Raw genomic sequence first — 13,546 nt, forward strand, 5'->3', positions numbered from 1 at the left:
GTTGCCGCACACGGGATCTCTGTTGCCGCACACGGGATCTCTGTTGCCGCACACGGGATCTCTGTTGCCGCACACGGGATCTCTGTTGCGTCATGCCAGATCTTTCCTTATGGCACACAGATTCTCGAGTTGTAACACATAGGCTTCAGTGGTTGTGGCTTAGATGCCCCACAGCGTGTAGATCTGAGTTCCCTGACCAGGGATCAAACCCCTGTCCTCTGCGTTGCAAGGAGTATATATAGCCACTGGACCACTAAAGACGTCCTTCCAGTTACGTTTTAATCATTATTTGTACAGAGCCAGCTCTTCTCTAATAAATACAAAGGGCCTGTGAGTTGAGGAAAACTGGTAGGGATTTATCCCAAATGCTGATTTCATTGTTCAGTCAGTTCAGTCGCTCAGTCGTGTCCGACTCTTGGAGACCCCATAAATTGCAGCACGCCAGGCCTCCCTGGCCATCACCAACTCCCGGAGTTCACTCAGACTCATGTCCATCGAGTCAGTGATGCCATCCAGCCATCTCATCCTCTGCCCCCATTCCCTCCCAGCATCAAAGTCTTTTCCAATGAGTCAACTCTTCACATGAGGTGGCCAAAGTATTGGAGTTTCAGCTTTAGTATCATTCCTTCCAAAGAAATCCCAGGGTTGATCTCCTTCCCTAGAATTGGTCTGTTCAGTCTTGGATCAGAAACTTGCCATATTTGCAGTATGGCAGTAAACCATGACCCCGAACCTCTATAGCGTAGGCCATCACTATTGTAATATTTCGTTTAGCTTTCAGGTATATGCCCACTTTCTTCCCAAAAAAGGAAGTCCTTCCATTGGTTTTTGACCTTCCAGAATAGCATGCTCCAGACGCTTTTTTATTTGAGACAGAGTTCACTACCCTAAAATTTTTTCTGAAGTACAAAATTCAATGAGCTTCAGCATAGAGTTGTACAACCATTACCACTGTCTAATCCCACAACATTTTCATCATCCCAGAAAGAAACTTTGTACTTTGGCGGTCATTCCCGTTCCCCTTCCTCAGCACCCCAGGCACTTGTCTGCTTTCTGTCTTTGTGTCTCTCAGGCTTTTTTCACTGAGTTAGTTGAGTGAAATAACACAGGCTCTCAACACAAACCTAAAAAGTAATTGATAAATTATATCATCCTCTTCCATATATTCTACTTAATTGTAGCTTTAAATATTTCACAAAGTGTGAAATGCTCATTTAATCATCACTTAAACAGAAATCTTAAATTGACCTGGATAGGATATAAAATGTCTGAAGCATTCCAGGTTGTGGAGGGTTTATTGAATATAAAGATTAAGTTTCTCTACACCTTCCGTTTCCTTCTGGTGTCTCTTATTGGCTACTTTTCGGGAGTTATCTACTTGGAATTTTTTTTTAATAAGTTTATGAAATATAGTATTCATCTGTTTTCTTACTAGTACTTAGCCTTTGAGATCTCAGCATTTACGTTACAGTTATAGTTTAGCAATACCTGTTATCCTAGAAGTTTGCTTTCCATAGATATTCATGAAGCTCTAATTGTTTTGGAAGTTAAACTGGCAAACCCAGTGGAAAACATCCTTACACGTACAATGACGTGCAGAATATGTCAATTATTCTTGCCTCTGTTATCAGGCTAACCCTCCTGGTGTGCTGGCCCTTCTGGATGAAGAGTGCTGGTTCCCTAAAGCCACAGATAAGACCTTTGTTGAAAAGCTCGTTCAAGAGCAAGGGTCCCACTCCAAGTTTCAGAAACCACGTCAATTGAAAGACAAAGCTGATTTTTGCATTATCCATTATGCGGGGAAGGTAAGAGTGAAAGAATTCCATTAAAAGTACCATGCTTGAAATTTTGCTACTTTTGATGAGGGTTGTAACAAATGTGCTGGTATACATTTATAAACCCTTAAATACAGTACCTACTACAAATGCATTGCCTTTGAGACCACCATTGTTTGGACTATTCTATGAATTTTGGGGAGGGAGAGGTGGGAATGAAGGGGGGGGAGAGGTAATTATTGCATGGCCAAGCAGTGAGAATGGGCAGCTCATGCTTAAAATCCCCAGACTCCCCAGTGCTTTGGGAGGAAGGTTTTTAGGGGTGTAGGCTGCAGGATATGTGACTTCCTTTTGATTGGTTGTCTGGGGAGGGAACAGGGCAGTGCTCCAGGCACGTTGGGTTCAGCCTGAAGTTGCCATCTTCTGCCTGGCAGAGACTCTGTGAACATTTGGGGCTGAGGCTGAATGTGTTTTTCTTGCTTTTGTTTCTTCCCCCTCCCGCCGCCTTTGGCTCTGGGCCGGCAGGTGGACTACAAGGCAGACGAGTGGCTGATGAAGAACATGGACCCCCTGAATGACAACGTGGCCACCCTCCTGCACCAGTCCTCCGACAGATTCGTGGCAGAGCTCTGGAAGGATGGTAAGAATGTGCTCGTGTTTGTCATCGAGCTTGACTGGAGTCTTCTACAGTTAAGGCTTAAATACGGTTCTTTACACAGAGGTGTGTGTATATTTTCTTACTTTAAAGCTCTTTAATTTCCCTAGAGCAGGGCTGCCGTTGTGTCGGATTTTACCCACTTTAGGAAACTTGAGTAACAAGACATCTGCCTTCTTGGTCAGATGCTGTGGGAACATTCTAGTAGCACAGCCATAAGACCTGCACATTTGCCCCAGGCCACCCTGGTCCCCACACCGTCGTAACCCAGGGGTGTTGGGATGCAGAACCCTGGAAGCCTCTGCGTTCTCAGACCATCTGCATTTAGGTCAGTTGTCTTTATCGCCACCAGTCCTCAGGTGGCAGTTTCAGTGGCTTTATCATAGATCAGAGGAGCAAAGCACCTGTGTCCATGTTTGTAGTGGGACCAGTATTTTCTGAGCCTAGCTGTCTACATGTTTCACCCTGGTTGTTCCCCCCACTTCACTTAGCCTCAGGTCATGAGGACCTTAGCTTCAAGTCTGTCCCTGCCTAGGCCGTGACCCTGACCCCAGGCCTGTCAGCTCACTTCTGCTTTTTCCGTAGCATCTCAAGACCTCGTCACCTAGGTGTCTCCGCACAGGTAGCTAGAAAGAAACCCAGAAGGCAGATCAGAGGGCTTAGGGCCATCAGGGTGAAGAGAAAGAAAAGAATGACCACAGAGACAGTGAGCTGGGGATGATGACCATGTCAAAGACGGTCTAGTCAGGCCACTTAGGTCAGCTCCAGCAAGTGCGGGGGTGGGCACAGCGCATGTGCTGCAGCACGTGTCCTGGAGAGAGACTGTGGCTGTGAGCCTGCACAGGCAGGGACTAGGGAAAGGTGTGGTTTCCAGCAGGTGAAACAGGCTTTTCATCACTGTCCCGCTGGGTGGGCGTCTGCACCTGGCTGCCGCTGCTCGCTGTCACTGGCAGCAACTTGGTTCGCCACGGCAGCCTTTTGAGGTCTGAGGAGAGGACAGGACCCCAGAGTGGCGTCCACAGCGCTCATGCAGCAGAGGGACTCTCAGCCCTGTGCTCTGGGAAGTATGAGAGTGGGTCTGAGCTGTGAGTCGAGTGGAAAAGGGGACCCTGAGATCTGGGGGCCACTGGGTCCACAGGGCCAAGAAGACCACACAGGTCAGTGGGAAACATCCCAAGAAGAGGAGGCAAGAGTGACTGGCACTGCTTGGCAGGAATGTAGTGTTCAGTCAGGAATGGATTGTTGTGCTGCCCTGGGCAGTGTGGGGCCCCCACACCCACCCCTGCTCCCAGCTTCGCTCAGGTCTCAGAGCAAAGGGGGTGAGACGTGTGGATGACTGCTGAGTGTCGGTGACCCCTGAGGTGATTGTCACATGCAGAATGGAGGGGGGCTGCCTTGTTCCTAGGGTGCTAAGGTCAGATGTCATGAAGGAGGAGGCAGTCTTTCTTGTCCTTGAAAAATAATAATTTGTTGAAAAAACAAAGCCAGTGTCTTCTGAGCACGTGCTAAAGGCCGGGCAGTCTCCCAGCATCACTAGTGAGCATTTACATCCTGATCAGGCCTTAACCACAGAGGGTGACAGTTTACCTGAACTCATATCGGGGTGGGTGGTAGTTTTAGAAGTGATGTTTGTGTGGGCAAAGGGGGTGTTGAGCCAGTGGAAGGAATGATCAGTGAGGAAGTGGAAAATCCCAGCTCAGGGTAAGAATCCCATTGAGGTTTTAGGGCAGGGCTGGGACCAGAAGGCAGAGCGAATTTTGCAGGAGATGAGAATGGTGACAGAGGAGGCTGGACCACAGAGAATCCCTCTGGCCAGTACCATGGATTTGCCCTCATGAACTGAATGGCATCAGTAGGCTTGTAGGTCAGGGTAGGAACACAGTGTGAACTTGAAGAAGCAAAGAGGGCAGTGGCTTGTTGGACGGATTGGGGTGAAAGACCCCAGAAGCAGGGAGTTCAGAACAAGGTGACCGAGGATAAAAGCAGTGGGCATGGAAGAAAAGCTTAGGAGAAAAGGAACAGAGGAAACTAGGTCTACCATTAATGTCTCAAAAATGGGTTTTCTCTCTTTATTTTGAATGAGAAGAGAAGCAGGTGTTTGGGGAATCACGGCAGGAGGTCCTGGGTTTGACCAAAAGCAGTTTGGTGGGAACCACCTGCTGAGTCCCTGACCTGTTCACTCATCCAGCCTCACACTAAGTTCCAGGATCATCTGGAGTCAGGAGGATCCCAGAACCATGAAAGACTTGTTCTGCGCCTGCCCAGGGCTTTCCCAGGACACACTCAGAAGCGGGAGTGGGACAGAGAGCTCTGCCTTGGCTTCCTCCTTCCCAGCTCCTCCTCAGCCCCACCCTCCCCATCCAGATACGGAAGGGCCTTTGTCCACACCAGGTCAGAAGTCTCAGGAATGAGAGATCTGGTGGGGGAGGCGGGAGGGGAGGCTGCAGTTGCCATGAAGATGTGGCACGTGTCCATGTCACAGGTACAGGGAGGACCCTGTCTGGAGAGCCTTTACGTGCCTGTTTATGCTTTCCTGAATGAGCTAAGGAGCGGCTGTTCACTTGATGACAAACTCTGAGAGGAAGGGCGTGAGGCCTGCAGGGTCCTCCTGGCCTGGCCCGAGCCCTGTCCAGCTGTCCTCAGCTGTTTGCACTGTTCTCCCGGGGCCTCGCTCTCTCCACAGGCAGCCTGGGAGCACGTGTCACCACTGTGGTCTGAACGGGCCAACCGGGCTCCTGTCCCGAGGGTGGCCTGGCTGTGCCAGTGTCCGCTCCAGAGTCGTCCTGCATGCTTGCTGCTCTTAGCGGGAAGTCTTGCCATCCGTCAGCTCAGGTGCAGGCACTTGGTGTAATCCAAGTGACGGGTTCTCAGAGGTGACCCACCATTGGGTGGGCCGGGGGTGGGGCAAGCAGAGCCAGATGCCAGGCTTCCCCGATTGCGAGGACTGCATGTTTCATGCGTGAGCTCAGTGGCAGGCCCAGGAGTTTGAAAAGGGGTGTAGGGTGGAGAATTCATCTTGTTCACTCTAGATGTAGGGATGGATATCTTGAGAGAAGAAGAGCTGGAAAGAAAATGGTCCTGGAAAAAAACGTAAAAATAGTTGCATATATTTATAGCCATGTCAGTACAAAAGCAGAAAATGACAAGTTGACTGAATGTTTGAGGATATGATGTGTGACTGTAGTTTGCCTGCAAAGATGCAGTACCTTGAGTATAAAACACTTGTGTTAAAATAGACCTTGTGTCAGAGTTTTCTCCAGGCCAGACCAGGAGAATTCAGATTTATTGGTGGCAGCCCTGCCCTAGAGACTCATAGTGTCCAACTTTTTGCTAAAAGATGTCATGGGATCTCTTAGCAGCTACACGTGATTTCTTACTACTTCTAGGGGCTAGGGCTAACATACAGGGGGAAAAGACCTAAAAATTACATTTTCCTGTAAATGTGCCTCCTGAGATATTTTCATGAGTAACGGTATGATCAATAAGTATCATCTTAGTAATTATTTGACTGTTACTTTAACATTTTGTACAGTGGAATTTTGTTTTCCATAATGGTAGTTACTATTTGTATTTGAAGTAAATTATATTTCCAAAATCTGAATTGGAAATAAAATTACACAGAGTGTATTTTTAATAGTAAATGCCGCCTTTTTCAAAGTAATGTAACTTACTATAGTTTTGTCCTGATTTGTTAATAATTTGCAAGATAATATTATGAAAGGCAATGCACATGGTATCTTGTTGCTCTTAAATTTCATCCTGCATTTACATGGGGGTAACCATTTGCCTTTGATATGTTATATAATGCTCACACCTGGAGCTGGGAGTGGTTCAGCTATATTCATTTATTTTGTAAAGATGTGCAAATTCTGAAACAGTAATGTTTGCATGGGGTCTGCCCTGGACGAGCTACTTCTGTAGCCCGATTGCAAAGTTGACTTGTGATGTCAAATGTCTCTCACACTAACTGAAGTGTTTGTGTATCTGCCCTTCTGTCCTCCTGTTTTTGCTGTTTCTCTGCTTTAGAGATTCAGAATATTCAGAGAGCTTCTTTCTATGACAGTGTTTCTGGTCTTCATGAGCCACCAGGTGAATGGATAAAGCCTGTAGGTCTTCTAGACACAAAGGGTTTCAGCCCAGAGGAAGCACTTGTGGGGGGCTGGCAGGGGGGCTGGGAGGGCAGGGGTGGTTTCTGGGTTTCTGTTTTTGTTTTGCTCATAGACCTGCATGAACCTTCATTTCATGCTCAGTTTTATTATCCTTAAAGGCAACTGTTTGAGCTCATAAACAATTCAATCGCTACTGCCTACACATTGCTTCTTATTTTATGCGTAGCCCAAAGCACCGCATAGCAAAAGGTCTGTGCCCACCTTTTCCAGTAGTGCCATCTGATACCCAGTCCTGTAAGGGAATTGTTAGGACTTGATGTGCCAAATAATATGTCCCTTGTCTTTGAGTTACCTTTAGATTTTCAACTCTAAGGAACTCCAAGGAGGAGTTCATTTTTTTCAAGTCATTAACATTTTGTGAACAATTAATTGCATAATTATCTCATGTATGTTGGACTCATCATTATGCCTTTTAATTGGAATTGATGTGTAAATCTGGCTACTTGGCTTTTTCTTTTGAACTGACCTGTCAATACAAGGCTTGATTTATGCACATTGAGACAAAGAGTGGAGTGTTAGAACCTGTACCTTGAACCTGAAATTGAGCTTTAGACATTTGGGCCTAAAGGTTTGAGTCCATAGCCCTGTTTAAAATACAGCCCAACCTATAGATCAACTGTACTTTAAAAATAAATGAATAAAGAGAAAGAACACAGCCTAAACATGGCAAAGGCTAATATAAACGAAGATCATGTAACCTTCTACTTGTTTAGTGAAACGGTCAAGTGAACATTCAAAGATAAAGTCAATTCATATTATAAAATTTCCTTCGTGATTTTGGAACATAATGCTGAGATCCAAATCCATCTCAAAAGGTTTTTTAAAAATATGTTAAAACAAACATGCCCATTTTAACCCAAGATTCCTGCTGTCAGTTCGAGATCACCTACTGTGTAAAAATAGGTTGCAAGTGAGGGTGTGGGAGGGAGGGATAGATGATGCCAAAGATTGCTCTGTGAGCTGGGATGACTCTTCCACAGGAGACACCTTCACAGTTGGTCATCTTTGGCCTTTGAGGGTGGGGGTGGGGGGCGGAGCTCGTACTGATGGAGCTGAGGAAGTGAAGAGGGAGTCAGGAGGCGGTTTGATGCTTGTGGTCTGCCTGGGACTTGTGCTGTGATAAAAGGTCAGCGGTCGAACTTTTGGACTTGCTCCCAAAGCAGAGTGCCCTCTTTAAGTTCATTCCTCTACCTCTTGGGTTTCTAGTTGTTTAAGAGACTTCTAGCCTGCGGACCCTTGTTGCCCACTGTCACTCCCCTGCTCCTGGCACCAAGAGGGCACACCATGAAGTCAGAGGGAGGGACTGGGTGGGCGAGTGGGTGCAACAGCCTCCCGCCAGGGCCTTTCCCTCTCCCACAGCACAGAGGCTCTTTCCTGTGGGGCTGTGATCTTTGGGGTCTGCGGACCGGGTGCTTTCCGTACCTGCAGGATCAGGTCTGTGGCTACCCTGGATGACAGCATTCCCACAGGGGGCCAGTTCACCCCTCCCCTGCTGCTGGCCTCGTAACTGGAAACATGCCTGATCCGTCTCTCTTGGGAGGTGGTCCCTGGTTGAGTCGCTCCGCTGACCTGAGTGTCAGGGTCTCAGGCTCTCCTCCTGATGACCTTCCATCCGCCATGGCTCCATGTGGTCTTGAAGTTGTGTGTAGTATTTCTACAGCAAAAATGTTCTCCTCTACATCTGTTTATGGAATCAAAGCCCAAGGAGGGGTAACAGGCTTTCAATGAAAACATAGGCATTAGTATTTTCAGTGATTTCTCAGGAGACAGTGGATGAGAGGGATCCTAGGGATGAAATCATGATAGCCTTTGACGCACTGAGGTGGTGGCACCTCTGAAGGAGAGAACACGTGGCTCACGTGGGCCCTGTGCTTCGAAGTACAGACAGGACATTAGGAAAACTCCACGGGAAGAACATGCAGGCCTTTGAGGTTAAAAATGAGAGATGGGTAAAGAGAAGTTTCCAAAACCATCAAAAAACAAGCACAGGGGAGAATGGAACAGAATTCCTGGAGGCAGAATAAGGAGGTCGTGCAAGTTTCTGCTGTAAACCGAAGGTCTGTATTTTCTTCCAAATAATTTGAAAGTCTAGACTCCTGGGATAAACTGGTAATGGAGGATGCAGTGAATTAGCTAAGCAGTTTCCTAACCCTCAGAGTTGTAGGCGGGGTTTTTAAACTAAAAAGGGCCTGTGATGTCAGGGGCTGCTGTCCATGGCTTTGGTCTTGATCCTGACTGTGTCAGGGGACAGTTGTGTGTAGTCTGCCCTGACGCTAGTTGACACCTACCACCTCCTTTACGGGGTAGTAAGGACCATCAGCAGAACCAGCTGTGCAGGAGACACTGGCGAGGAGAGGGGCTCCCTGTGCCCAGACTGGCTTCTGCAGGGACAGAAAGTACAGATGGGACAGTAAAGGAGACAGATTCAAGGTCAGCTCAGCACTGGTGCTTGGGAGAAGCAAGGTTGCATTCTCCTTTAATTGCATGCTTCCTGTCAACCTCCAGGCTTCCTGGAATTCTTCTAAAACTTCCCAAAGGTTCTACAACCCAGTTAGGTAACCACTGTAAATTTGTTACTACTATATAATAGGGGTACACTGGAGATAGTCTGTTCAGTGTTAGGATTGTTTCTGGAAATGCACACGGTACTTAAATGTTTGTTTCAGAACCTTTTTTGGGGCCGTGCTGCATGGCATGTGGGATCTTATTCCCCCAACCAGGGATTGAGCCCGTGCCCCCTGCAGTGGAATCGTGGAGTTGTAATCACTGGATCAGCAGGCAAGCCCCTTGGAATCTTGACTTGGTAATGCTTTTGTGTACCTCACAGTAGAACTGTCTTAGTCAGTATGAATGAGCGTCGAGGGCCTCTCTTGGGTAGGAGTGTGAGCCAGAGTTCCTACTCATCAAGGCTGGGTGTTACAGTTAAGATAGGTTTCTTCCCCCCTTTTTGATTTCCAGCTCTGTTAACTAGAGAGAATTTCTGAAGAACTGGCTTAACTGTGTCAAGTGCTATTAGATCACTATTTTGTCCCATGCACAGATTTAAAGAACACAAACATCTGTCTCCTGAGACTGTCTGCTAGAAGAGGAGCCAGTTAAGCATTCTGGCCCCACACGATGCCAGTCCTTACGTAAAACTGTTGATGGCAGTTTTATGAGATGGGTGATTACAGATGCATTTTTTTTCTCTTAAACTATGTGTATACGCTTACAGGTCCCAGGTCTGTGGAGCTCATCTCATTTCTGACTGTTCACGTGGAGTTTGTTAATAAATTAAGTGTTGATGTGAAATACTTTAAACTCTTTACAGGCTACCAGGCAACCAAATAATGAATTGCAGTGCCCACCAGCACCCTAACCGGCCTTGCCTGGCCCCTCAGATAGAAGAGCAGGAGGAGAAACAAAGCCACTCTTTACCCTGAAGCCCTGGGCTGGGGCTGTGAGATGCTTTGAGGTTTTAGTAGCGATATTAGGTCTTAGGAGAAGCAGTGCTACTCTTCTTAGGGAATTGCTAGGATCTTGTCTGCATTTTCCTGATTGCTGCTGTAACCATTTTCAACAAGAAAATATTTTTTTAAATAGAGGTTTTTCTTGGTCTCGGTTTTTTGAGTTAAATTGTATGAGTAATGGGGCCCTGATTATTTAATGAAGTTCCCACGGTGTTTCTGTTTTACCTACAAGATAATTTTGCTCAGTGGTAGAAACTAACCCCAAGTTTAAGTTTTTCAATTTAAAAAAAAAAAAACCTGAAAGTCTAAAGCATTAATTTTTTAAAACTGTTGTGTATTTAGCTTGGATTTACTCTATTAGAGTTAAATTTGAAAATCAGGTTTTTTTTTTTATTATTATTAAAAAAAAAAAGAAAGTCCTTCCTTGGAACTGCCTCGTGGGTCCCTGCAGACCAGTGTGGCTGAATCCCCAGAGTCCATGTGGTGCTTCTTCTCTTATTGTGGGCATGACTTGCTCCTGGGAATTATTTTGTGTTCATTCAGTGGATATTTGTTTAAAAAAATTACTGTGCACCAGGGACCCTACTCAGGCCAACATCGGGCAGTGGGATGGGCAGAAAAAGCTGTCTGAGCTGGTGATCAGAGGGGCCCAGGGACACTGGGGTTCAGCTCTCAGGACCCCTTGTGTGTTCAGTGCTGGAGAGACGTCCCCAGAAGCTCAGTCCAGTGGAAATATCCATGAAACAGAGTGGAAGGTTTGTCCCAGAGTATGGGGTCTGTGATTGGAAGGTTAAAGGAGGGAGTGGCCTGTTTAGTCTGGAGGCAGGTGGATGTTGGAGCCTAAAAAGAGGTGGCGGGAGAGGAATGGAGATTTAAAAGCAATTATGAGTTTGCTGGGAACCCCTGCGTAGGGGCAGAGTTCCTTGGCTCCACTGCACAGAGAAACAAACTGAGGCTTGGAGAAGCTGGGTGGCTTGACCCAAGATCACACAGCTTGTGGCTAGCAGGAGTGTGTCTGGGTGGAGTTCTTCATCCTTGCACTCTCCCATTGGGGCTACTTGGACCGTAACCTACAGGCTATAGGAGAAATAGGATTTTAAGTCTAGGAACAAGTAGCTTGTTAAGTTTTAGAAATATCTGTTAATCATGACACTGGAACTAAAGGTATGAGTGGAAAGCACAGTGTGGCTGCAGGGGTGGGAGGATGAAACAGGAGGAAGGAGCCAGGAAGGGTGTTGTCACACAGACCAGGGCAAAGACTCTGGTGGTCTGTCTTGAGGTTCCAGTAAATCAGAGGCTGGGCATGGGAGGGGCATTGACGCTGACTCTGGGTTTCTGGCTGGAGTCACCAGTGGCCACATCTGCCCAGGAGGAGAGACAGGGAGCATCTGCTTCAGTTCAGGACTCTGACCTCAGCTCCCCTCTTCTGCCAACCCCTTCTCCTCCCCCTTCACCAGCTCCTCCTTGCTCCGGCTCCTTGGGGCTTGCCCAGCACCTCCATCTCTGTTCATTCACCCTTTAAGGGGCTCATCCAGCCCTGTAACTTTAAACCCTGCCTGAAAGCCAGCACCTCCCAAACCTGCCTTCTCTTCCTCGGACCTACTTGCCTAGCAGCAGACGGCAGTGTTCCACAGTCCACTCAACATCTCCACCTCAGTGTCTCACGGGCACCCAGACTTACATAGAGCTTGGGTCCATCTCCTCTCGCACAGAACCCCTTTCTCTCATCATCTTTCCCGTGGTACCACCAGCCACTCACCTGCTCAAGCCCAGATCCCAGGAGTTCTTGCCCTGGCCCTTTACCTGATTCTCCATGTCAAGTTCATCCTAAGAGCAAGTCAGGTCTCCCACCAAAGTACATCTGGAATCCTCTTCCTCTTCCATCTCCTCCATGATCTCACAAGTTCAGGCTACCATCATGTCTCTTAGAGCCTGGACTTCAACATGGGTCCCTGTCATCCTGCTGACTCCTTCCCAGTCCACCCTCTTACTGTGAGCGTGTCCTCACCTCCCCACTCCTGATGCCTCACTGGCACCAGCTTCTTTCACTTTGTCCTGCTCCTGTCCTTCACACCTGCTGTTCTCACCGCCTGCATGCAATGATATCTCCACCGGCTCATCCGTACTCCTCAGGCATTAAACGTAATTTCCTAAGGAGATCTCTAACTGCCCATCCTTTATAGCATCTTGTTCTTTTCTTTTGATGCATTTCTCACTAGTTATAGTTCTGAAAGCATTTAATTTGTATTGCATTTATTTGCTAACATAGGTGTATCAAGCAGGTTATGTTCCAGACATTGTGCTAGGTTAGAGGGAGGTGATATTGAGGAAAAACAGATGTTGAGAGGCTCTTTGTGACCTGGTAGACATGAGAGTATAGGTGTTTGGTGACTGGTGCTGGGTAGTCAGGTATAGGAGTTCAAGGCATAAATGAGATGCCCAGGAGGAGACTGAGGCTTGAGGAAGGCAGAAGGTCAAGTGCGCTTGTGTCCTGCCTTAGTCTAAAAAGGATTTCAGGTGAGCTGAATTTGGGCCCCTAGTGAGCATCGTGAGATACAAAAAGCAGCAGCAGTTGGTCATCAAGGAGAGTGTAGTAGTTAGAGAGGTGAGTAGAGGGCCAGCAAATGGTGGGGTTCACAGTTCACAAAGAAGCCAGGTATGGAGACTCTAGAATGCTGCTGTGATGGTCACAGGGGTTTTAAGTGGACCAGGGTCAAGTGAGATAAGCCCTGGACTGGAGTTGTATAAGGCTGGGAAGGAGGGAGGCCTGGAAGCCAGTTGGCTGCACAGAGAGAGGAGGAAGGATGAGGAGTGAGTGGCATGTGTGGGGCCCACCCTAGAGAGAGGCTTGGCTCTGCAAAGACGAAGCTGGAGGTTACATAAGTTCATCGTCCTGGCATGTGCAGGCGCCACCCACCCTTCCTGTGCCTTCCACGCAGGCCTGCGTGACTTGGGCCCACTTCATGTGGTGCCAGGTCCCTGCATGCTCTCTGCCCTGGAGAACACATGAAAGAAACGGGCCCGACAGGGTCAAAGTGAGTGATGTTGAGGCTAGTGCAACTGTTATTTTGATTTTTTTTTTAAATACTATTTCAGTTGAGTGTTTTATTCTTTCATTAGATGTTTTTAAATGAGAGCATATTAGGCACCAAGCATTTGGCCGGCAGCTCATCCACTTGCTGGGCTCTTGCGTGTGAGCCTGTCCCTTGAAGCAGTCGGTCTACATTTACAGTGGACGCTGACGGCTGCTTTCATAAGAGCATCGTGTCTGAGTGGTTTAGCCCTTGTTGAACTCAGCTCAGGCACTGATTCTTTCCAGAAAAGCCTTCCAATGTTGCATTCTGGCCCTTTCATGCATGTCCTGGTGCTTTGAAGACAGAGCTGAAGCTTACTCATCCCTGAAAATCTGAGCTGATTTGCTGTAACCTTCCTGCATTTGTTGGCTTTTCTCATTGGCAATCCAAATGACCAATAAGAAATGACTCTGGCCCCTTAATT

At 47.4% G+C, this 13,546-nt stretch overlaps 1 protein-coding gene across 6 annotated transcripts in view; it reads left to right on the plus strand.

The window, feature by feature from the left end:
* MYH10 (myosin heavy chain 10) overlaps positions 1-13,546 on the plus strand; it is a 154,989-nt gene that overhangs the window by 111,793 nt on the left and 29,650 nt on the right. For 4 of the 6 annotated variants that reach the window (XM_040243384.1, XM_040243385.1, XM_040243383.1 and 1 more), the window contains 3 exons: positions 1,632-1,805; positions 2,301-2,415; positions 6,457-6,519. In XM_040243384.1, coding sequence (XP_040099318.1) covers positions 1,632-1,805; positions 2,301-2,415; positions 6,457-6,519 — 352 coding nt within the window. The remainder of the gene's footprint in view (positions 1-1,631; positions 1,806-2,300; positions 2,416-6,456; positions 6,520-13,546) is intronic. The other 2 variants (XM_040243387.1, XM_040243388.1) reach the window with 1 other exon arrangement.

The sequence above is a fragment of the Oryx dammah genome, unplaced genomic scaffold (assembly GCF_014754425.2).
Source record: "Oryx dammah isolate SB20612 unplaced genomic scaffold, SCBI_Odam_1.1 HiC_scaffold_8, whole genome shotgun sequence".
In the NCBI taxonomy this organism is placed as follows: Eukaryota; Metazoa; Chordata; class Mammalia; order Artiodactyla; family Bovidae; genus Oryx; species Oryx dammah.